The sequence below is a fragment of the Leopardus geoffroyi genome, chromosome B1 (assembly GCF_018350155.1).
Source record: "Leopardus geoffroyi isolate Oge1 chromosome B1, O.geoffroyi_Oge1_pat1.0, whole genome shotgun sequence".
NCBI lineage: Eukaryota > Metazoa > Chordata > Mammalia > Carnivora > Felidae > Leopardus > Leopardus geoffroyi.
The window spans coordinates 32,529,563-32,553,409 of record NC_059327.1 but is presented as its reverse complement, the minus strand read 5'-3'; the positions used below and the strand labels follow the sequence as shown (position 1 = coordinate 32,553,409).

The following is a 23,847-nucleotide window of genomic DNA, read 5'->3' as shown; positions in this document are numbered from 1 at the left end:
CTAGAACAGGACCCCCCCCCCTTTTTTTTACTTTCGGATCTGGTTTTGCACACGTTACCAAAATTAAAATGCACTAATTTTTCAATCAAGTTTCACTCTATTTCACTACGTTATCTTTCTTTCATGTTCCAGAAAGGCCAGAAAAATTTCACAGACTGCAAAGACGAAACAGTTTCTTTCAATAGGTATTTTCTCAGACCGGGAGCATAAATCGGCTGCTCATTTACTCTGAGATTTTACTTCTCTGTGTAAGGTAGTCGAGCGCCTCCCCTCCCCCCAACCCAGGTGCCTCCGATCCCTCCCCTTCATTCCCGAGGTCTCTCCAGGAGGAAGTGAGTTCAAAGTGGAGCCTGCGGCAGTGCATTTGAACAGTCCGTGCGTCGGGCTGTTGGTCAAAACTGTACGGCCGATGGAGAAGAGTCTCTCGGATGTGCCCTGGTCCCCCCTCCACAAGGATGCTCTCTGGGCTGCAGCTGTCTTGGAAAAGGGGCGATCTTTCCCCTTGAGCACAAGGGTCTGAATGCCTTCAGCTGGGGAGGCGTCCCGGTGTTTGGGGGGGGGCGGGGTACAGGATTTCCAAGTTAAGACTCTCTAAAGAATTTTCCCACCGAAGCTCCCCTTGGAAGCTGACACGTCTGAGGAGCCCGGCTCCGTCTCATCAGGTCTCCAGTTACCCGGAGACAAACACGCCCGCTTTGAAAGCTATCAACGGTGGCCCCGGGAGGTCGCGTCCGCCCTGGAGCCCGGCTTCCGGTCCTCTCGGTGTCAGTTAAAGCTCCAGGGGGTGAACGCGGTAGTCAACTGCTCATTCATTCAACAAATATTTATTGAGCGCCCGCGGAGTGCCAGGCACTGGGGGTGCCCGGGGCCCGGCAGGCAGCTCCCGAACGCATTCTAGTTCCCCCCGAGGCGCGGCGCGCGCAGTGGCGGCGACCCCGCACTCCGCGCCCACCCGCCGCCGGCCCTCCTGACGCCCCCCGGGATCCAGCCTCGAGGGTTGAATCCGGGTGAGGAAGGCGGGGAAAAGCGCCAAACACCGAGTGGGAAAAACAAAACAAAACAAAACAAAACAACCCGCTGAGCCCAGTGGGCCCCGGGAAGCCGCTCCCGGGAAGTGCGCGAGGCGGAGCCGGGGGAGCGCGGAGCCCCGGGGCGGGCGGGAGAGGCTGGGCGCCCGCGGGTCGGGGCGCGGAGGCGGCCCCGGGCGGGCGGAGGGCGCGGCCGGCGGGAGGGGCCGGGGCGGCGCCGGGAGGGGCGCGCACGGCGGCGCGGCCGCCCGGCCCAGCAGGTGACCGCGGGCCGGGGCCGAGCCGGAGCGAATCCCGCGCGGGGCGGCGCGGCGCGGCGGGGAGACGGCTCGCGGGGTCGGCGAAGTTTGCCGGAACATGGCGGAGGAGCCCGGGGCGCGCGGGAGCACGGCGCGGCGGCGGCCGGGGCCCCGGGAGCTGTAGCCGCCGCAGCCGCCGCCGCCGCGGGGCGAGGTCGCCGCCATGGCCCGCTGGATCCCGACCAAGAGGCAGAAGTACGGGGTCGGTGAGTGCTCGCCCCACCCCGGCCGCCGCGGAGTTCGCGGGGGCGGCCCTGCGCGTCGCAAAGTTGGGCGGCGGACGCCGGGCCGGTGGGTACGCGCGCTGCCCGGGAGCGGGGTCGGGTCCCCGCTGCCCTCGCGGGCGCGGGCGGGGCTCGGCTCCCGCGGCGGCCGTTCCCCGAGGGGGACGTCGCTCCGGGTCTGGGGAATCGGAGTGGCTGGAAGTGCACTCGGGCTCCGGGACTGGAAATCCGGCTCCCGAGTCCAAAGCGCCAGCGCTGGGCACGGGGGAGACGTCAGAAAAAAAAAAAAAAAAAAGAAAAAAGAAAAGAAAAGGAAAAGGAAAAAACAAAACGAGCGCTCGCCTGCTGTCGGTTTGGGGCACCGGGCTGGGCGCTCGCGTCTCTCCTCCCCAGCCTTGGGGCTTCATTGAGTAGTTTCTAATCCGCTGCCGTCGGCAGAACGCGGGTGCCGCTCGCGGACCCAGGGCTTTCTGCCTTCTCCCTCCCTGGGCTCTCTCTGATGCCCCAGAGTGAGGAGTTGGGGATTAGAAAGCCTCCTGCCCCCCTTTCCTCCAGGGACTGGGACCTTGGTAACAGTTGGAAACTGAATGGGAGACCGAAGTTGGGGGGGGGGGACGTGAGGGAAGAGACAGGAAGTGTGTGACCAGGGATCGGGGGTGTCTGCCCCCGGGGGCTGATCGTGCAGACGCCCGTCCTCAACGGAGCGTGCCCCGAGCGGGTGGAAGACTGTCTTCCGAGCCCCGGGTGTCATCGTGGGAGGAGATGAGGATATTTTAGTAGGAAAACTTTGACAGGTCCTGGCTAGGCACTCGGCATTCCTAAACGGCGGTGCTGGAGAGCCCCCCACCACCCGCGGAGGGGTTGCTGTCGTGTCGTTTTGGACCCAAAACACTGGCTGTGCCTGGTTTTGAGCCAGATGAAAAACCGTGGTCCTTGCAGTGTTTATCCCGCAGTGAGGTTGCTGAGGTCTCTTGGAAACGCTGCCCTTCGCGGGGCGATTCCCTAGAATAGACACAGTGGTGCGTGTTGAGGATTTTATCACTTCCTCGCAGCTTCATTCATTTGGCCTATTTGAAATTTAATCTTACACCTGAGTCCCTTCCCTGCCGCCGTGTTTCCCTCGCCTCGGTTAGTAGGGAGTGGTCCCCAAACCTAGTCTGTGCTTCTGTGCTTTCTGACAGTGAAGTCCTTTTCCGAGATAAGCTCAGCAGCCTCTGGGTGCGTTGCAACTCTGTAACCACGAGTCAGTTACAAAAACAACAAACACGCCCTCTAACATTCGCTATACAATGTTCTTAATTGTGACCTTTTATGTGTGTATGTCCCTGCATATATAATAATATATACTGTGTGTGTGTGTGTGTGTGTGTGTGTGTATAGTTGCCTCTATTACAAAAAAACTTTTATCCCTCTTAAATTTTATTTAGAATCATTGCACTCTCCCGTGGCAACTCAGAAATGAGTGGGCGTTTCTTCTGCCGGACACTACCTGGTCCTAATTTGGTCATGAGGTTCAGACAGGTGCCAGTTAGTTAAGTAACCAGTAGTTATGGGAGTGAAATGATTGAAATAGATGGAATCAATGTCTTTTTTTTTTTGAGTGTTACAGAGTACTACTAAATTAAAGCATATTCAGCAATGCGTAATCATCAGTTCTTACTTACAAAGTTATCACTTCTAATTTTGTATAACAGGAACCCCAACTATCATGACTTTCATGTAATGAATGCAACCACACCCCCTACATTTTTTTTTCTTTTTTTAAAGTTTATTCATTTTGAGAGAAACAGATATAGTGAGAGTGGGGGAGGGGCAGAGAGAGAGGGAGACAGAGAATCCCAAGCAGGTTCCACACAGACGGTGGGGCGTCACAGGGCTCGAACCCACGAAACCTGGAGATCATGACCTGAGCTGAAACCAAGAGTCGGACATGTAACTGGCTGAGCCACCCAAGCACCCCCCAAATGTTTTAATTGCCATAGTCATAGGAGCAACTGATATGTTTTCTTTTTAATGTATGTTTTTTTCCTGTTGTGGAGTCAGGTTACCCAGTTATTTATCATCAGTCAAGAAAAGTATGTGAATTGCATTTCCAGGGCAAAAGGGGTAGCAAAATTACCGCAGGATATAATTTGGCACACTTATTTTGCTAGACATAATAGATTCTGATTAATCTTGGCTTGACAAAAGGACCCACTGTTAGGCAGATTAGCCGAGAAGATAAATCACTATTGTTTATTCCTAAAACCCCCTGTTGTTCATAACACCTCCCTCCCTGCTTAGAAGCCTTCCTTGGCCTACAGGGTAAAGTCTAAATTGAGCCCAACTTTCAAGGTTGTGATAATCTGGTTCAACCTGTCTCCACCAACCTTATCTCTCATGGCTTCTTTCATTAACTCACCACTGCAGACACTGCCCTTCTTTGCTCTTGTGCAATATACAGCGGAGAATCTCTCCTTTGGGACTTTGCTCCCTCCCTCATGCCCCCCTCCCTTCCGTCCAGAGGGCCCTCCCACTTGTGCACCATCCCTAATCCAACTTTTCCTCAGGGCTCAAGTCCATTGCCACTGCCTCCTCCAGGGTTGGCATCCTCCAGACCTTCCCAACCCTTCAGGCCTCTCCTTACAGTCATTACATTGCACCATATTTTAAGTATCCTTTTATCCTTGGGTTCAATGAATCAGAAGGTTATGGCTTTGTATCCGAGTCCCAATACCAGGTATGGAGCATGTATTCATAACTGCTTGTCCTTGGTGTTGAGGTGACGTTATGAAGCCCTAACCTAATTTCTGTGATGATGTAATGCAGTTTCTCAACCCCCTCCCCTACCCCCGCCAATCCACCACAATATGAGGGTTTTTTTGTTCAGTTAAACGTGCGAAGTGACAGCCTTCCGTCTGTCTTTATCTTTGCAAGTGAAAAAATGTGCTGTTGAATAAATAAGGAAGCATAGAGTAGACAGACTCATTTAAATATAATTAGGAAAATTGGCTTGTTGGACTTTTCTGGGGGTAGTCATCACTTACAAATGTCTGCTGGTCGGGTTGCGTTTCTGGGTGAAGGAAACCATATGATAGCCATTTTGAAGCATTTTCCTGGCTCACAGCTACTCTGTGTGAGGGTAGCACTTTGATCTTCATTCGGATTTTGCTCAGTGAAGTTAGCAGTCTCCACTCTTATATTATCTTGGTGCCACCGTTGGCCGCTCCTGACATAGCCTGGATTTTTCTATGGGGACTGAAATGCAATCTGTCTGGGCTTTCTTAGTTCTTAAACATAGCTCTATTGGCTCAGTCTCTAGCATTAGGAGGGCCTGAATGACCCATGTGTGTTATCTGTGTCATCAAGTGAGAGGACAAGTAGACTTCTTCTTTAAAGTTCTAGTCCATTAGTATCCCAGTGCGAAGTGCTCTGTGCCAAGTGCTTAGAAACAGGGTGCTTTTCCCCATAGCCCTAGAAAATTCTCTTTTCTTTCTTGCTTTCTTTTCCTTTATCTTTTTCCCTCTTTCTTTCTTGAATGTTTTCTGTTTGACGATATGGGGGTACAAACCCTTTTATTTAGATTTAGGTTTTTTTTTAAGTGTGTATTTGTTTTGAGATAGAGCCTGTGGGGGGGTGGGGTGGGGGGGGAGCAGGGCAGAGAGAGAGAGAGGGAGAGGGAGAGAATTCTAAGCAGGCCTCTCACAGTGGGAGCCTGACGCAGGGCTCAAACTCAGGAACTGTGAGATCATGACCTGAGCCAAATCAAATAGTCAGACGTTTGACTGAGCCACCCAGGAGCCCCACTTTTATTTAGATTTAAGGCAAACATTAGTGATATATACCCAGGTTCACTCTTCTGATTATGGAAAGATTTGTGTTTAAATCTTTTATTTATTTATTTATTTTATATTTATTTATAATTTTTGAGAGACAGAGTGAGACAAAAGTGAGAGTGGGGGATCCACGGGATCCAAAGCAGGCTCCAGGCTCTGAGCTGTCAGCACAGAGCCTGGCGCAGGGCCCGGGGCTCAGACCCACAGACCGTGAGATCGTGACCTGAGCCCAAGTCGGACGTTCAACTGAGTGCCCCCGATTTGTGTTTAAATCTATTCCAAACAAGCCATTTATATCAATAACAGTCCCAAATTGTATTGATCGTGGATTTTTTTTTTTTTTTTTTGCAGACTCATTACTGTTTGTTTATTTGTGATCTATATCGTTATAATGTGATAAAAGATGCTGTGGGAGAATCTTTGCTTTCACCATTAGCTCTTCATCTGTTTGGTTCAGCCTGGCCCCATTAATCTAAAAGCATTTAGCTCAGTGGAGTAGACTCTCAGATGCTGGTGTAAAAATTGAAAACAGATTCTTGCAGCTGTTTGTTGATGCATTCAGGTGTGCTGTGGGTTCCCGTCCTGCTCTTGAGGGGAGGGTCTCAGAGAATAAATGTCCGGTTTCCTTTTAAAGAGAAGAACTTGGTGTCTAAAGAGGTAAAGTGAATTGCTTAACATCAGGCAGCCTTTTGATTGCATAAACTCCTTAGGCCATCTGGTTAAGCCAGTGGATCGTTTTCTTAGAATAAAGTCACCTATGAAGGATTGAAAATGAAACTCAGTTGTATTGAAATACAGCTGTTAAGATATTTTTCCAAATTTGTGATGTTGTAATATACGTGCTTATTATTAATCCACTAAATAACAAGACCTAGTTGCAGGTCTAATAACAACTATACTTTTGAATTAGTGATGAGCATATATGGTGTTTCCAGATATCTGCCGTAAACCATGATACGATCTGAAAACACCTCCGGTTTCAGTTGGTGCCAGTGGGGGTTTATTGTGCACGGTCATCATTAAAGTGATGGCTGAGTGTCAGAAAATAGAGCTGCGTTTTTTCCCCTTTTCAAGTCCATGGATTTCTGAATCTGAACACAGATGAAGAATCCTTGGCTGAAGATCACACAGCTAATTAGTTACGCAACCAGAATAAGCAACAACAGTAACACTTGTTGGTCATGTGTCTAGAGGAGTATGATGCTGCTAGATACACAGCTGAAGAAGTCTTTGCCCTAAGGTGTTTGTGTTCTAACATTGAGGCTAAGAATAAAAGGAATAGAAAATTAATATTTTTTTAATTTATTTTTTAACGTTTATTTATTTTTGAGACAGGGAGAGACAGAACATGAACTGGGGAGGGTCAGAGAGAGGGAGACACAGAATCGGAAACAGGCTCCAGGCTCCGAGATGTCAGCACAGAGCCTGACGCGGGGCTCGAACTCACGGACTGCAAGATCATGACCTGAGCCGAAGTCGGCTGCTTAACCGACTGAGCCACCCGGGCGCCCTAGAGAATTAATATTTATGATGAGTTTACTTTGCGACTGCTCTAAACCCTTTACTTCAGAATGTTCCAGGTACACGTGGGGGTCTTGGAGATATTTGCAACAGGTTCATGAGACTAGAACTTTTTTGACAGTAATATTGAGCCTGTTATTGGCCTGTTTCACTGTACCCGCTCACGAGGATACAGTACAGCTTCCCAGAGACTACATGACGTGTGATATCGCAGTAGATTGAATGCTGAAGGCAGTGGGAGAATCCTGCTCCTTTCGTGAAGGCAGACGTTTAAAGATTTATTTACAAAGATGCAAAGCATTGCCGCTCCTAAGTGTTTTTGTTTAGAAAAGTGTTGTTATTTGGAAAAAATACGTCTTCATAAAAAAAGGAGGTATTTTTGCTAACATGCATCAGGTTTATTATGATTATTTTAAATTAGTTAAACAAGTTCAAAATGTCTGTTTTACTTTCTAATAATGGTAAATACTGATAGATGTAACCCACATAAACAAAAGCTCTTTGGGGTTCTCAGTAACTTCTAAGAGTGAAAAGGGGTTCCAAGACCAAAAAGTCTCAGCTCTCCTTTTTTGCCTGTTATTCCACTCAATCGAGATAATGTTGTGATTCTCCTTTATTGTCCCCTTTTCCCGATAAGAAAACTGAGGTTCATGGAGGATGAATTTTTCATCTATGGCCGTGTAATCTACTCCATATGTTTCCCCAAACTTCAGTTGGTCATTGTTACCGTGATCTCTGCATGCCCAGGTCCCCCGGTGAAGCAGTTTCATGTCTGATACCATCCACACCCATTTGCCTCATCTGTTTTCCACTTCAGCTTTTCTGTATGTTGCTGCCTTTTTTTTTTTTTTTTTGTTCATTTTTACTTAAAACAATTATTGGAAAAGAAAATCCGACGTTGCTACCATTCAAGGAGGACCGGCAGCACGTGCCATAGAAAAAAAGCAACTGTGAAAGTCAACAAAAATAAAACAGCAGTGTATTGGGCGTCTGGCAAGATACTGTCAAGGAGGGAGGAGGCTGATGCCCAGCTGAAATTTTCTCCACGACGTGATGTAGATTCTTATTATTTGTGGTAGTTGATGTTTTATAAAGCGGCCGGGAACACTGACTCGGCGAATACTGAACCATTGCTCTTAGGGAAAATTCAAGGTCAGGTTCCTGTGAGCCTCTGGTCACACTTTCATCATCTGCTCAGTACATACCTTATTTTATGTGTGTTTCTGTTTAAGATTTAAAGACCTTATGGGAATGCAAGCTGGTGCAGTCACTCTGGGAAACAACATTGAGGTTCCTCAAAAAATTAGAAATAGAACTACCATATGACCCAGCAGTTGAACTACTAGGTATTTATCCAAGGGATACAGGTGTGCTGTTTCAAAGGGACACATGCACCCCCATGTTTATAGCAGCACTATCAACAATAGCCAAAGTAGGGAAAGAGCCCAAATGTCCATCGATGGATGAATGGATAAAGATGTGGTGTGTGTGTGTGTGTGTGTGCGCGTGTGTGTGCGTGCGTGTGTATACACACACAATGGAATATTACTTGCCAATCCAAAAGAATGAAATATTGCCATTTGTAACAACATCATGGAACTAGAGTGTATGATGCTAAGTGAAATTAGTCAGAGAAAGACAGATAGCCTATGATTTCACCCATATGAGAAATTTAATATACAAAACAGATGAACATAAGGGAAGGGAAGCAAAAATAACATAAAATCAGGGAGGGGGACAACACATGAGACTCTTAAATACAGAGAACAAACTGAAGGTTGCTGGAGGGGTTGTGGGTGGGGGGATGGGCTAAATGGTCAAGGGGCATTAGGGAGGACACTTGTTGGGATGAGCCCTGGGTGTTACACGTACGGGATGAATCACTGGATTCTACTCCTGAAATCATTATTGCACATACCTAACTAACTTGGATGTAAATTTAAAAAGTTTTTTAAAAATTAAGAAAAACGATTTAAAGACCTTATTTACTCTACATGGTTGATCACTAAGATTGAACTCATGGCCAGCAGCACTCTATCAACAAGCCTCAGTGAAGCTTATCTAACCATGTATTTTCTCCAGTAGACAAATCACAGCCTTTTTGCACTTACGAACACTACACAGCACTTCAGCACGGTGCTTGGGGTCCGTTTTATAATAGTGAAATCATTAACAAAAAGCACAAAGTGAAAAAAAATGGCACTAAATTTAAAACTGCACATTTAAAAACTGCAAAAAAGAAACTTGTTTACCGTGCGAGGACTGAAACAAAAAGGCCAGCGGTCACCTCGTTCGACCTCAAATGGGAACTTGCGGGTTACGTTTTGCCCCTCTGCACACATCTGAGAGTGACTGTGGGTGTGCCAGGAGTATTCATTTGGTGCTACATATACATTTTAGTAAGTAGGAGGATGCAGAAATACAGAACCTGCAAATAATAAGCATCAACTGTAGTTAGATAAAATAGAGAATTAAAAATGGAATCAGTTAGAATAATCCCTCCTTAGATGCTTTTGAGAACCTTAGTTTAAGGTACTACATACTGTCTTTGCCCACGCCTTGCCTGCCCACACTTCTCAATGTCTATTGACATTTCTCTTTACTTCGTATAATTGTCGTATTTATTTGTATTTTAAAAATGTTTTATTTATTTTGAGAGAGAGAGCATGCACGAGCAGGGGAGGGGCAGAGAGAGAGAGAGAGAGACACACGGAGTCCCAAGCAGAGCCCGACACAGGGCTCGATCCCACAAACCATGAGATCGTGACCTGAGCCGAAACCCAGAGTCGGGCGCTCATCTAACTGAGCCACCCAGTCGCCCCTGTCCTATTTATTTGATTGTGTTTACTGCCTGTCTCTCATACTAGAATGTGAGGTTATGCGGACAGGAACTTTGTCTTTTTCATCAGTGAACTCCAGGGCCGGCACATGGCCAACACTCAATAAATAAATGAAGTGATATATGAATGCTGAATCCATCATCTACCTAAATTTGTCTTGTCTGTAAGAGGGAGTTTTCTTCAGGCTACGGAATATACTGCCATATGCATCCTTCCAGTGAGATGTAATAAAAAATGGTGGGAGAAGGAACATTTAAATAATAGATAAAATAGATTTAATAAATTGCTTACGCAGAGGGTTGTGTGAACATTGTGGTGTGGGAGAGGAATTGAAATCCTAAATGATGCCTTGTTAGATAGGAAGGGAAAATGGAAATAGTCCTCCCCCCATTTCCCCTCCTCCTCCTCCTCCTCCTCCTCCTCCTCCTCCTCCTCCTTCTTCTTCTTCTTCTTCTTCTTCATTATTTGTGGAGGCTTCCAGGAGGAAGGTGCATTGTAGGATTGGCTAAGTGGAAAGAAAAAGCTTGACCGCTGTGGTAAATAGGGTTTAGGAGGTTCTGAGTCACTGGATTAGCGCTTTCATGAGCACGTGAGTCAAGGGAGAAAACGACATGGAATCTAGTGAAAGAACGCTTTTAAACTCATTTGTTCCTTCTATTACTAAAAAGGAGTTGAGGTCCATTACAATAAGGACAGTATATATTGTACACAGGGTAATTAAAAGAAAAAGATACGAGATCCCTAGTAATGTGGCGAGGAAGAAGCAATTTGGAGTATGGGCTCAGGGCTTTGCAGCAAAGGGAGTAGTTACTCAGGATTTAGTTTGTACAGATTTACAGAATGCTTTTTGTGGTAGTCATACCTTTCAACTTAACTCGTGGTCTCTCCTCATCTAAAAATTAAGAGACAACCCAATGAAGTTTGGGGGGAAAGGACTCAGATCTCATTGCAATGAAGTTTTCCATGAAGGGAAAATTTTCTAACTCCTAGTTCATTCCCAGCAATATTCAGTGTAACAACAATTACAACTCTACACATACCAAATATTTTAGTACTGTCAAAAGGGTAAAAAAAAAAAAAAGGAACACAGATCACTTCTATTACCACTCATTTAAATTGAGAAGAAATCATGGAATTATAATAGAATTTGACCTGTATCTGTGGCCCAGGAAATTGACGAAGGTCGGGTAGTTTGTGCTTTAGGAAATTGACCGAGGTCACATAGTTTGTTCTTCACTAAGTGTTTGAAAGGAGGGCAAAGTAGTTTTCTTCTCATCAAATAGGTAAAACCACTCATGAAATGTCTCCTGTCTGTGGGTGTTAAAGGCGTAACAAATCCTTTGGGAGCCCTTTGACATTGGTTTATAAGTCGCCCCCAGCATACTTTAGGAGTAACGGTCTTTTCTTTTTAAGTTTAAAAAAGTGCTTTTGAGATCAAGCTAAGAAATGAGTTTGAAGTAGAGATTTGGGTGAGCAAGGGAAAGCAGAGGATGGCTGTGTTAATTTTATTTTTTGCAAGTGGTGGCCAGGCCACGTCCTCTGGGAGCCTGGGCTGGCAGCCGGGACTCCACCGATTGTCTGAATTGCTGGCAACCAGCTCCCAAGCAAGAGACAAGAGTGGTCTTTGTCCTCCACAAAGCTCTATGCCATCGCAAAGCCGCTATTGTTCCAATGGCTTGATATTCATGGATCCACCTTTCCAGATTGTGCCATTTGCTCCTGCTTTTCCACACCCCATTAAACTCTGGGACTGTTCATGTCAGATGCCATTTTTGGACCCCTTCCCCCCCCCCCCCCCAGGTGCCCTAAGAATCCCAGGTAACTATTCTATGTTTTACAATAACTTGAGGAAAAGAAATCATAGCAGAGATAAGTTCCCTCTTGAAAATAGCTCTTTGCTGACTCAGCCAAGGTGAGTAAGAGTGCATCCCGCTGACTGGTTACCTACGTACCTGGGGCAGGATGTGCTATAGTTTGTGTGAGCCTGAAGCAATAGGGTTCTCACTCCTCAGACTTTCCTGCTGGAGGTCGGTTATAAGTCATAACACATTTATAAAAATCTGACAGCTTTGCCCTTTTGTGTATAGAATCGTAAAATATTAAGGGCTGGATTCTCTATGCATCCATCACCTCTTGGCTAACACCCTCATTTCATTGGAAAAATATGCCCCGGAGGTATAAAGTGAGTAACCGGAATCACACCGCTACTAGCCGATGTGTGTTTCAGCCTGCTGTCTTCCGGCTGCTTCCTTTCTCTTTATAACTGGATAGCGCACATGTCTTTATATGTCTGCTTAGGGATCTGACAAGTCGTTGTATCCTGCTCAGTCTGAAAGGGAAAATGCCTGTCTTCCCTGTGGTTTTTCTAGGTGGAGGTTTTGGTGTAAATAAGATCTACCTATGAAATCATCTTCTCCCCCTTTTTACTGAGATGTAATTGATACATAACATGATGGTCGTTTCGCGTGTGCCACGTAAAGTGTATATATCGTGAAAGGATCACCACAGTAAGTCTCGTTAACATCCATCCAACTGTAACACAGCGTTACAAGTTTTTCCTTGTGATGAGGGCTTTTAAGATGTACTCTCAACTTTCAGATATATAATACAGCATTTTTTAAAAAATTTTTGTGTTATTTTAGGAAAATGTTTATTTTGGGGGTGTCTGGGTGGCTCAGTTGGTAAAGCATCCGACTTTGGCCCAGGTCATGATCTCGCAGTTTGTGAGTTTGAGCCCCGCATCGAGCTCTGTGCTGGAAGCTTGGAGCCTGGAGCCTGCTTTGGATTCTGCGTCTCCCTCTCTCTCTGCTTCTCCCCCGATCATGCTCTGTCTCTCTCTCTCTCTTTCTCTCTCTCAAAAAAGAAAAAAAATGTTGAGAGAGAGTACGAGCTGTAGAGGGGCAGGCGGGAGGGGAGAGAGCATCTCAAGCAGGCTGTGTGCTGTCCGTACAGAACCTGATGTGGGCCTCCATCCCACGAAACGTGAGATCATGACCTGAGCCAAAATCAAGAGTCGGATGCTTCACTGACTGAGCCACCCGGGCTCCCAGACAATACAGTATTCTTAACTGTAGGCATTATGCTGTACATGATATCCCCAAGTCTTATTTTAGAATCAGAAGTTTGTGCCTTTCAATCACCACCCATCCTCCACCTCTGGCAGCTACCAGGTTCTTCTCTGTATGTATGAGTTGCTTTTGTTTTGTTTTGTTTTAGGTTCCACATCTAGGTGAGATCATACAGTATTTCTCTTTCTCCGTCGGACTTACTTCACTTAGAATGCCCTCAAAGTCCACCTGTGTTGCTGCAAATGGTAGAATTTCCTTCTTCTTCTTTCTTTTTTGTTTTTAATAGCTGGATAATATTCCTGTGTGTGTGTCAGATTTTCTTTATCCATTCATCTATCAGTGGACACTTAGGTTGTTTCCAGATCTTGGCTATTGTAAATACTGCATGAAATATGGAGGTACACCTATCTTTTCAGGCTAGTGTTCCTTTGAATGAATACCCAGAGGCTGGATTATATGGTACTTCTATTTTTAATTTTTGAGGAACCTCCATTCTGTTTTCCATGCTAGCTGTGCTAATGCACATTCCCACCAGCAGTACGCAAGACTTCTCCTTTCCCCACCTCCTCACCAATATTTACTCCTTGTCTTTTTGATAATAACATTCTAAAAGATGTGAGATGATATCTCATCGTGGTTCTGATTGGCATTTCCCTGATGATTAGTGATGTTGAGCATCTTTTCCTGTGTCTCTTGGAATCTTCTTTGAAAAGAATTCAGCTCGGGGTGCCTGGGTGGCGCAGTTGGTTAAGCGTCCGACTTCAGCCAGGTCACGATCTCGCGGTCCGGGAGTTCGAGCCCCGCGTCAGGCTCTGGGCTGATGGCTCAGAGCCTGGAGCCTGTTTCTGATTCTGTGTCTCCCTCTCTCTCTGCCCCTCCCCCATTCATGCTCTGTCTCTCTCTGTCCCCAAAATAAATAAACGTTGAAAAAAAAAATTAAAAAAGAAAAGAGTTCAGCTCTTCTTTCAATTTTTTAATTTTCTTTTCTTCTTTTTTTTTTTTTTTTTTTTGGCTGCTGAGTTTATGAGTTCTTAATATGTTGCATAACCTATTAACAGGTGATTCACAATTATTTTCTCCCATTTGGGTAGGTTGCCTTCTCATTTTGTTGATGGTTTTCTTTGCTGTTCACCTTCCCCTTTTTACAAGTTCTGGGAAGGAAGTGTGTTTTGGAGGTTTGGGCCTGCAAAGTAGAAGTCACGCTGTGGGTTCCAGGGTGGCCACGTTTTAGGCCAGCGATGGGCCCGGTGGTCTTCGGTCCTCAGCACCATGGTTTCGACGTAATGTCAGTTGCAAAACTAAAACGTTGTGTGCCATTGTCACAACATGGCAGGCATGTTTGAGAATGAATGCTACTGGGGTTTCCCAAGTGTTGATGGGTAAAGGAAGAGTCATGTATTGATCATAAAGGATTATAATATTGACCTGGAAGTGAGAGAACATTGGCATTTTTTAGACTTGTATTTTGAACAAAAAGACTTGACCTAGGAGAAATGTGAGTGAGGCTCCTTGCTGTCCTGGTGGATTCAAGTCCTCTTACACTGTTCTGATGGGAAAGGACAGCTTGGTACTGGGGAGGGGAAGCAGCCTCATCTCAGGCAGAGAGCTGCTATTGACTTCCTGTTGGAGCACACTCCTTCTGGAACAGCGGTGTCTGGGGCACTCCAGCCAGGCTTTGAGCTTCTTTCTGAACAGGAGCAAATAAACAGAGAAGGCCTGCCCCTCACATCATGATAGCATGATTTGGTTTAGTTATTCCATCTCCCAGGATTCTGAGGCACAATGGCTGTGAACTTACATGACTGTATATGTTTTCTCAATCAGTGGATACCAGGAGCACAGTTACTCATTTATCGTCTTTAAAAAAAGGAATCCGTGTCTCCCTCTCTCTCTGCCCCTTCCCCACTCGCCCTCTGTTTCTCTCTCAAAAATCAAACAAACAAGCAAGCAGACAAACAAACATATTGGTTAAAATAAAAACTGCGTATGCCCTTTGAGTTACAATTCCTTTTCTGTGAGTTTGTCTTACCGATATACTGATACATGTGGGGAGTGATACATGGACGAGATTATTCATTAGGGCATTGTCATAACAGAAACATGAAAACAAGTGTGAATCAGTTGGGGATGGGTTTAGTAATTTATAGTACACGCATACAGTGGAATACTATACCATTAAAAAGAATCAGGCTCAATGGCAAAGATAATGCTAGCATTTGGTGGTTAAAGGACAATCTCTTTAAGAAATGGTGCTGGGTCAGTTGGCGGTCTCTACTGAAAACAATGCACTGGCCCCCTATTTTATGCCAAAAAAAAATTGATTACTGGACCCCTACTTCATGCCATAAAAAAATGATTCCAAATGTCTGAAAGGTAAAGACTTTCAGAAGGAAGGATAAGAGAACATCTTGACCTTGGAGCAGGCAGAGATTCTCGAAGGGACACAAAGCACAGTAACTTAAAAAAAATTATACCAAGTCTCTTAAAATTCAGAAAACTTCTGCTCACAGAAAGACACCCTTAAGAGATTAAAAAGACACTGCGCGGAGTGGAAGAAGACATTCCCAGCACACAGCTCTGACCAAGAGATCATATTGCAAACACGTAAAGAACTAGAAATCAGTAGAAGAATAACCCAATAGAAAAATGGGCGAAAGATGTGAATAGACACTTCATAAAACATGATATCCACATGTCCAGGAAACATTTGGAAGGGGGTCTGATTTCCATTTGTCATCAATGGAGATGTAAACACAATGGCAGACCACTGCAGCCCCACCCAATGAGCAAAAGAAAACCAAATCCAACCAAACCATGGAGTCATTCCAGCTCTTGGTGAGGGTGTGGGTGGGGCAACAGGAGGTCCATGTACGGGTGGGAGTGGGTGGGAGTGTATGTCGGGACAGCCATTTTGGAAAGCAGTTCAGGAGTTTCTGTTAAAGTTGGGCGTAGACCTCTGTGCAGTTTCACTGTTGGGGGGATGATAAGTTTCTTCAAAAAGACTTGTGTAGAATCCTCGTAGCACACTATTTAAAATAGCCCCAAATTGGAAAACCCACGCGTGCCCGTCAGCAGCTGAGTGTGTACAAATTGTGTCCCCCACCCGATGAAATCAATACTAAAGGGCAATTGAGAATGAGCGATGTACATGCACTCACAAAGATACGGCTAAACCTCACAAAAGGCTGTGTGAAAGAAGGCAAACCCAAAAGAGTACACATATCGTGTTACTGAATTTCTATAAATACCACTTCAGGCAAAACTAATTTGTTTCTAGAAGTCAGGGTCGTGGTCCCTCTAGGTGTCACAGGGTGACAGGTGCGCTGGAAAGGAGAATGAGCAGGGCACGTAGGTTTTTGATCATGTCTGTTCTGTTTCTTGATCTTGGTGGGGTCTCAGTTGATGCGAGTTTAGTGCAGTATACTTGTATGGCACGTGCATGCCCCGTGTATTAAACTGAAATAAACATTTTAGAAAGAAGAGGTTGATACGGGCTGTTTCCAAGATAGATTTGAGTAAGAGGGCATGGAACAAAAAGTATACATAGTATTGATTTCATGAAGCAAATATTTATGCAGGACCCGCTATGTGTCAGGCACTGTTTAAGGCACTGAATGCAGTAGACAAACGTGTGTGTACTTGTTAATGCTAGACCACTTCTGAAAGTGTGTGTAGGGGATTGTCCATCAGTTGTTTCTTGGAAGGAGATGGTGGTCTGGGTGTCAGAAGTAGTGAGCTTTTATTAAATATTTTTGCACCTTTCAAAGTTTGTGCAATGTGGAAAGATTACTAGTTTGAAATAATATATACATTGGACTTAACGATCCTATGATTATTCATGTCATTTGTGACCTAAAGACAGCAACTGTTGTCACCTCTGTTTTAGAGATCTAGCAAAAGAAGCAGGCTATTTTGGTGGTTTGCCCCAAATCACACAGGATGTCTGGGCTGGTTTTGGCAATGAGGTCTTCGGCCCTGTCTCTCAAACTATGCCGACTCTTGCATATTCTAGCAAAGATCTAACTTTCTATGTCACTATATATGTGTTTAGTGTTGAGAGAGAGAGCACACAGGGGAGGGGCAGAGAGAGCGGGGGGGTGGGGTGGGGTGGGGGGGGACAGAGGATCCAAAGCGGGCTCTGTGCTGACAGCACAGAGCCCGGTGTGGGGCTCGAACCCGTGAACCATGATACAATGACCTGACCTGGGGTTAGACACTTAACCGACTGAGACACCCGGGCACCCCGCTGTTACTATATTCCTGATGACCATCTGTAATTTAGTATACTTTGCTTTCTACCATTCAGTGAATTACTTATAACACACTGCATCTCCTTGTTTACAGTCAAAAACCAATCCTAAGATTGTGTTTCTGTTTAGGGCAAGGTGGCATTTTTGTGTTTACGCTAGCCTCCTCTCTTTATAATCCTAAAATTAAAAATTCGCAGAATCACCTCTCATTCATTTCAGTCTGTCGATTGTCCTAAGGATCTCAATGACTGTTTCATGGTGATAAACCATTAGTCTCCAGCTCTGACTCCTCTGTCTGTTCAAAGACAGTAAGGTGTGATGTCACCGTCTTTTTGGATAAGGCAATCAACAGTCCTGTGGCATACACAAAACTTGGTCTCGCATTACATAAAATAAAATATTCACTAACAAAACAGAACGTTTATATACAATTATTTCTATAGTTCAACAGCTTTACTAATGTGGTATGCCTTTTAAAAAAGTCAATCATGTTCTGGGGCTTCTGGGTCGATCGGTCGGTTAAACATCCAACTCTTGATTTCACTCAGGTCACGATCTCACGGCTTGAGAGATTGAGCCCCGTGTCAGGCTCTGCGCTGCACGGAGCATGCTCGGGATTGTCTCTCACTCTCTATCAGAATAAATAAATAAACTTGAAATAAATCATGGTCTGAGTGAGTGAAGATCGTGGCGCAGACGTTGATTTGCTCAGTGACACATGGTAAGCTGACATCAGAACCGTGGTTACTATGTTTAGTCCTGCGGACTATAGTTTATGCCCTGTGGCCAAGCCATGCTTAAAATCACAATTGTCAGGGTAGACACAAGAGCCGTTTGCTGCGGAGTGAAGTTTGGGAGAGTAGCTTCTTGTAGCTTGGAATTTGGAAGTTCGCTTCTACCAATTTATATCTCTTTGCCTTTATGAAGTCATACGAGGCCCTAAGCCAAGTGAGAAGGTAGGAATATGCTCAGCACACTTCCTGGTATTGTAGGCAGAATGCAATCATTATCTGAAATTTTGCTAGGTGGGAGCCTGCCTGAGAGTAGCAGGGCAGGGTTTATTGTTTGCAGAGCAGGGTTGATTGTTAAGTAGTTAACGTTGGTTAGCTCTGAACCCATCCTCGAAGGTCCAGACTAGTCTCCAGTATATTTCCATTGTCAAAGCTCTCGTGGCTGGAAATGGCCAGGTCTTGCAAAAATTGTCAAGGAAAATAATTTGAATTCCCTGGGCGCGTCTGGGTGATGGGACTTCTGTTCTCGGTTCCTGCGCTTTGGGGTAACACTGACTCACTGGCTGAGATCCGTCTGGGATTTTAAGAGGTATAAATAAGTAACAAATTCACACAGAACTGACTAACATGGATGTTTTGAGTCAGGCCGACTGGGATTTGAATCCCTACCCACCGTGACTAACTTACTGCTCTGAGGAAGTACACATTCTCAGAGTACCTGCTGTGTACCAGTGGTTTATGGAGTGTTCCTGAGGATTATAGAAAATAAGGAACATATGGGAAATACATAGGAAGAGTAGGGAGGGCTTCAGAAAGGCCTCTTTCCTTCCCTTTGGCTTGATCGAATGTCACAAAATACATTATCTCCAGCCTCATCTCATCATGGACTCGGAGACATTTGTGACCAGTAGCCCTTGGCCAGCCATTTCAGGTCCTATCACACAGACCATCCCAGAATCTGGAGATAGGAATCCATTGAGGACAGACTCCTGAACGATTGCCTTGCGGGCCTGTAAGCCTTTCTTAAAGAAGACCGATGCCCACCTGAGTCAAATTATTGGCCGCATATAGAATACTGTGGAACGCTGTGGAAGAGCTGGCGCCCAGCTCACCTTTGGCAGTGTCAGGATTCCAACTCCGGCTCTTTGTCAAATGGCTCGACAGCTTCAGGGAGGTCTTTTTGTAAGCTCACAGATTCAGAAATGGTTTGACTCTGTAGAAGAATTCTCTTCATGTTTGAGCTCTGATCTAAGCCAACAGCTTTGGAAATTTTGAATCTGCCTCTTATATATATATTTTTTCCTGTATTAGATGTGAGCCTGCCTGCTCACTCAGTTCAGATTCGACAGCAGAACTTTTTGCAGACGCGAATGGCTCACTCTGTGAAGCAAACCATAATCCCATCAACTTTGCTTTGGTGGCATTTTTGATTCTGATTTAATGCAGTGACCTTAGGGCAGATTTTGGACCGGGGAAAACAGCCCCTTATTTGTCGCCCAAAGGACTCTGTTTTTAAGGACCCGATCGGGGGTGTTGGGGTGGACACGTGGACGTGTGGAGTTTTGCTTTCATTTGTTTTGTTTTTCCCCTTCTTTACTTTTTGGTTTGATCCCTTTTGGATTCCAGGGGGGGCTGAATTTCATGCTGAGGAGGCTTTAGCTAATGGTTATAAAACCTTAGGGGAAGTATTGCCCTTCTGTGGTCCTATCTTCCTAAAACTGCTCCTATCAAGAAATGACAGATGAAGGAAACATAAGTGATATCTACAATGAAACATGTGTTCCCCGTAATACGTCTTTATCTTCTTGCATTTATCAGTAGCCCTGGGTAACAGGGTTTTATACTTTAGGAAGATTAGAGGCTTGTTTTCTTGCTGAAATAGTCACTCTACCATGTGCTTTTGTCTGCTTTAGTGCTTAGGTTTTGTTTTGTTTTTTAACTAGTTTTTAACACCGTGCGTTTGGAATAAGCTTCGGGAATCATCTGTCTCATAAAGGTCACTTGTTTCTTATATTCTGGGGCACTTACGGTTTGGAGGGGGTGATGGGTGGAATGAAACCCACAGAGAAGTATTGACACCAGGATTAGGAAGCCAGGCTTGTATTTCAGTCTCTGTTACAGACACAATCAAGTGGCTTGGCTCTCACTCCGTTGTTTTCCATCTGTAAATTAGAGATAATATTTTCTACCTTCCAGATTCTCAGAGTGTGAAGAATTTTCAATTTTTGAAAATTTCTGCAGATTATGGGGCGCCTGGGTGGCGCAGTCGGTTAAGCGTCCGACTTCAGCCAGGTCACGATCTCGCGGTCCGTGAGTTCGAGCCCCGCGTCAGGCTCTGGGCTGATGGCTCAGAGCCTGGAGCCTGTTTCCAATTCTGTGTCTCCCTCTCTCTCTGCCCCTCCCCCGTTTATGCTCTGTCTCTCTCTGTCCCAAAAATAAATAAACGTTGAAAAAAAAAAATTGAAAATTTCTGCAGATTAATTGAGCAATGCCGGTAAGTCCGCATACATTGATGAAGAATTTCAAGATGTAAAGTTGATACGCCTTTGAACTTTCTGCCTGAAGCCTTTCTCAGGAGGTATTGCCTAGGAAAAGCTTTGGGGCAAAGAAGCCCGTTTCTTCCGGACTCTTTTCTTCACATGCCAGTTGTAATCCTTTTAACTACTTGGTGGCTTTTATATACTCTTCAGGCTGGTTAAGTGATTCATAACACGAAGGACTAATTTTCTCTTGACAGTGACCTTGTGATCTTGTTCATCTGGTTCCTAGTTCTGAGGTTTTCCCCTAACACTCCGAGTCATCTTCGTCAAAGTCTTAAAGGGAGATAGGTTTTAATAAGGAGTTGATCGAGTTTAATGGGTGGTTTGAAGTTATGTATGACTCTGCTGTTGCAAAAGGTCAGAGTTTACACTCTATGTTTTATATCCTTGACTTTTCCCTTCCTTTACAGGCCTTTGGATCTAGTGAAAGTGATTCACACACACACAGACCAGATATGTGGCTTTAGATGCCTTCTAACCCTGAATCCTATTCTGTTGCCAAGGCTCATCTCTGTCGAGGAACTCATGAGTTAGCAGGTCTGGAACGGTAGGAGCCTGAAGGCAAAGGAGAGACGTGTTATTGGCCAGCTTGTGGAAATAATTGTTCTGCATTCATTCACCATGTACTTCTAGGTACCTAACTTGAGGAGCGTATATTCAGCACTTGGAAGGATCCAGAGGAGAAATGGACATAGATCTTGTTCATGGGAAGTTTGTAATGGCTTAGAGGACCCTAAGTTACGGCGCCCGGAATAACTGAAGTGGAAGGCTCAACATAAAAAGGGGGCGCAGAGATGTCTCCTTTGGGTCCCAGGAGTTTAGAGAAGCAGAGGTTATTTTAAAGGAGGGAATTAGGTAGTCTTCAGGGAAGAAGTTGCCCTTTACGGAGATGGGCATTGAGGTTTGGGAAGGTGGGGGATTTGGCTCAGCATAAGCCCTGGCTGAAGCACAGGTACTTAGGGCAAGTGAAGAAGGAAGAAGCTGTCCATCCTGGCTGCAGGAAAGGCTGGATGAAGGCAAGAGAGAAATGACCTAGATTATCAGCTGTCAGATTGTTGGGGAGCCCTGTTTACCCTGATTTTTTTTTTTTCCTCCTTCTTTGACCATTCACGCTACAGTGCTGTGCTGCCAAACTAGTGTGCCACAAAAAAAAAAAAAAAAAAAAAAGTCCAAATTTGTAGCATTTGCCAATGTCCGTGGTATAAATACTCCCACTGTGGCCAGTTTCAGGCTACTAGTGGATTAACAAATAGCTCACAAAAATTCCTGAACGCTTAACAGTTGGCTCTCACACGCTGGTAGAAACCTGCTACTACATACTGTTGAACAGCCTGATTTAGTCCCTGGACCTGTCTGGCTGTGGCCACTGTAGAAGACTTCGAGAAGGCCCAGGTAACCAGCCACGCTCTACACCATATGTGACTCTTTTGGCCACTGCCGATGAGTGTATGGGTGGGCATACCACCCCAGGGAGGCTGTTCCATAGTCTGGACGATGACATCGCTTGGCACAAAGAAATATGTAGAGTCAGTCAGATTCCCCATCTTGGGAGCTTGAATCCCAAGATACATTTTGCCCCAGAGGCACGAGCTAAAAGGATGCCATTTGAGAGAGCTGGGTCCTTGGCGAACTGAAGTCGCACGGTGGCCAACGTTATGCGTGAAAAAAGCATATGGCGTATGGACCTTCACCTAGCGCACTGCTAAGTGAAGTAAATCAGACTGAGAAAGAAACGCCGTTAAGATTTCCCTCATGTGAAGTCCAAAAAAACACAAATGAGTAAACAAACAGCAGAATCAGACCCACGAATACAGAGAACAAACTGGTAGTTGCCGGGGGGGGGGGGGGTGGAGGGGAGTGGACAAAATGGGTGAGGGGGGGTCAGAGATACAGGCTTCTAGTTATGGAACGCATAAGTCACGGGCAATAAAAGGCACAGCATAGGGAATGGAGTCAATGATATTATAATAGCGATATAGTGGGACAGATGGTAGTTACACTTGTGAGAAGCACAGTGTGATGTAGAAATTTGTCCAGTCACTCTGTTGTACACCTGAAACTAATGTTAACGTTGTGTGTCAGCTTGACTTGAAAGAAAAACTGAAAAAAAGGAAAACCATATGGAAACCGAGGAGGCCAAGTGATAGGGAGAAGGGAGCAGCTGTGGCGAGAAACCCCATGGCCTCTGGTGGGGGGGGGGGGGTGCATCTAGGCCCTGGAGCTCTCCTCCTCAGTGGCTTTCAAATTCCAGATCCAAAACATCCCTTTTCCCCCGAAGTAACTTGAGTGGGTCTCTGTTCCTTCCACTGTGACAGCCTGACTGAGTTTATTTGGCCCCTCAGAGAGCTTTCTGGAAATGCAGAAACACAGAGTAGAGGCCAGACCGTGTGCTTCTGAATGGAGTTCCAGTATCCCCCTCTGCATGCCTCCCGATGGCTTGTGAATATTATGTTGTTTTTTTTTTTTTTCCTTCCAGCAGGGCTGGTTTGGAATCCACGACGTAGAAAGAATAGCCAGTAGGACGTGTGGTCGGGTGATATTTTGTTGGCACTTAACCATTAGAGGAAATCGTGAGAAAGTTGCAGTCGTTTTGCTGTAGGGGGGGAAAAAAGGAGTCCTTTATTTGCCGAGGGCATCTGGTGAGTGAGGGTATGTGAAGATGCCCTGTGCTGCCTGGGCATGAAATGCTGCTTGAAAGAGGTTTAGGGCAAATTTGAGTCTTTCCCCCCTCTGATGTTCTCTTTACACACAAATTTGTGGATAATGACATTGTGAGGGAGGGGGAAGGCATGCTGCGCTATTTTTGCCCAAGGTTTGGTCATACGCCACGGCGTCCGGGGTCCAGGGTGGCAATCCGGCATTGTCGCCAGGGAAGGATCCTCTCTTTCCAAGGGACGTGGGGGAGAGCAGGTAAAGAGACTGCCTGGGGATCAACAAATGTGTACTTTGCTTCCAGCCGCGTCACTAACCAGCTGCTTGGCCATTCCTAAATTGCATCTGTGGGTGCCTCGGTTTCCTCGCCCATCATCAAGGATTTTGCCCAGAGAATTGTAATTTTCCATTGGCAAAATAAAACTCCTTTGAGACCCTAATGAGAGCTGTGGATTCTTTCCGCAGAAAATTGTGCCTACGTAACACAGACAGAATTTCACATACAGTTTTAGGAAGTTTATAAATCTTCAGGGACTTATGGACCCCAGATTAAGGAGAACCCCTGCATTGGACGATGTTGGAGCCTTTTTCTGTCTATAGAATTTCCGTTTTCTAAGACATGGGATCCTGGCAAGAACTCAGAAAGTCAGCTAAGCCCTTCTTTCTGTCACAACGAGAAGCAAGACTCCTCTGAAACCCTTCAGACAGAAGGTTTCAACATCAGGAGAGGCTTGTCTGTTTTCCTCAAATTGACCTGAGCTGAAGTCATACACTTAACCGACTGAGCCACCCAGGAGCCCCTAAAGGACTGTAACCTTATCGTGAGTGATTGGGTGGGTTCTGTAGTTGTGTTAGGGCCATCAGAGATCACTTCTCCGA

At 45.5% G+C, this 23,847-nt stretch overlaps 1 protein-coding gene and 1 long non-coding RNA gene across 3 annotated transcripts in view; one reads left to right on the top strand and one right to left on the bottom strand.

The window, feature by feature from the left end:
• Window positions 1-1,158, bottom strand: part of LOC123587254 — a 46,792-nt gene extending 45,634 nt beyond the window's left edge. For both annotated transcript variants that reach the window (XR_006707199.1, XR_006707198.1), the window contains exon 1: window positions 675-1,158. This is a non-coding gene — a long non-coding RNA (uncharacterized LOC123587254). The remainder of the gene's footprint in view (window positions 1-674) is intronic.
• A 104-nt stretch (window positions 1,159-1,262) lies between these two features.
• Window positions 1,263-23,847, top strand: part of DOCK5 (dedicator of cytokinesis 5) — a 227,698-nt gene continuing 205,113 nt past the window's right edge. The window contains exon 1 of the mRNA XM_045456779.1: window positions 1,263-1,533. Coding sequence (XP_045312735.1) covers window positions 1,491-1,533 — 43 coding nt within the window. The 5' untranslated portion in view covers window positions 1,263-1,490. The remainder of the gene's footprint in view (window positions 1,534-23,847) is intronic.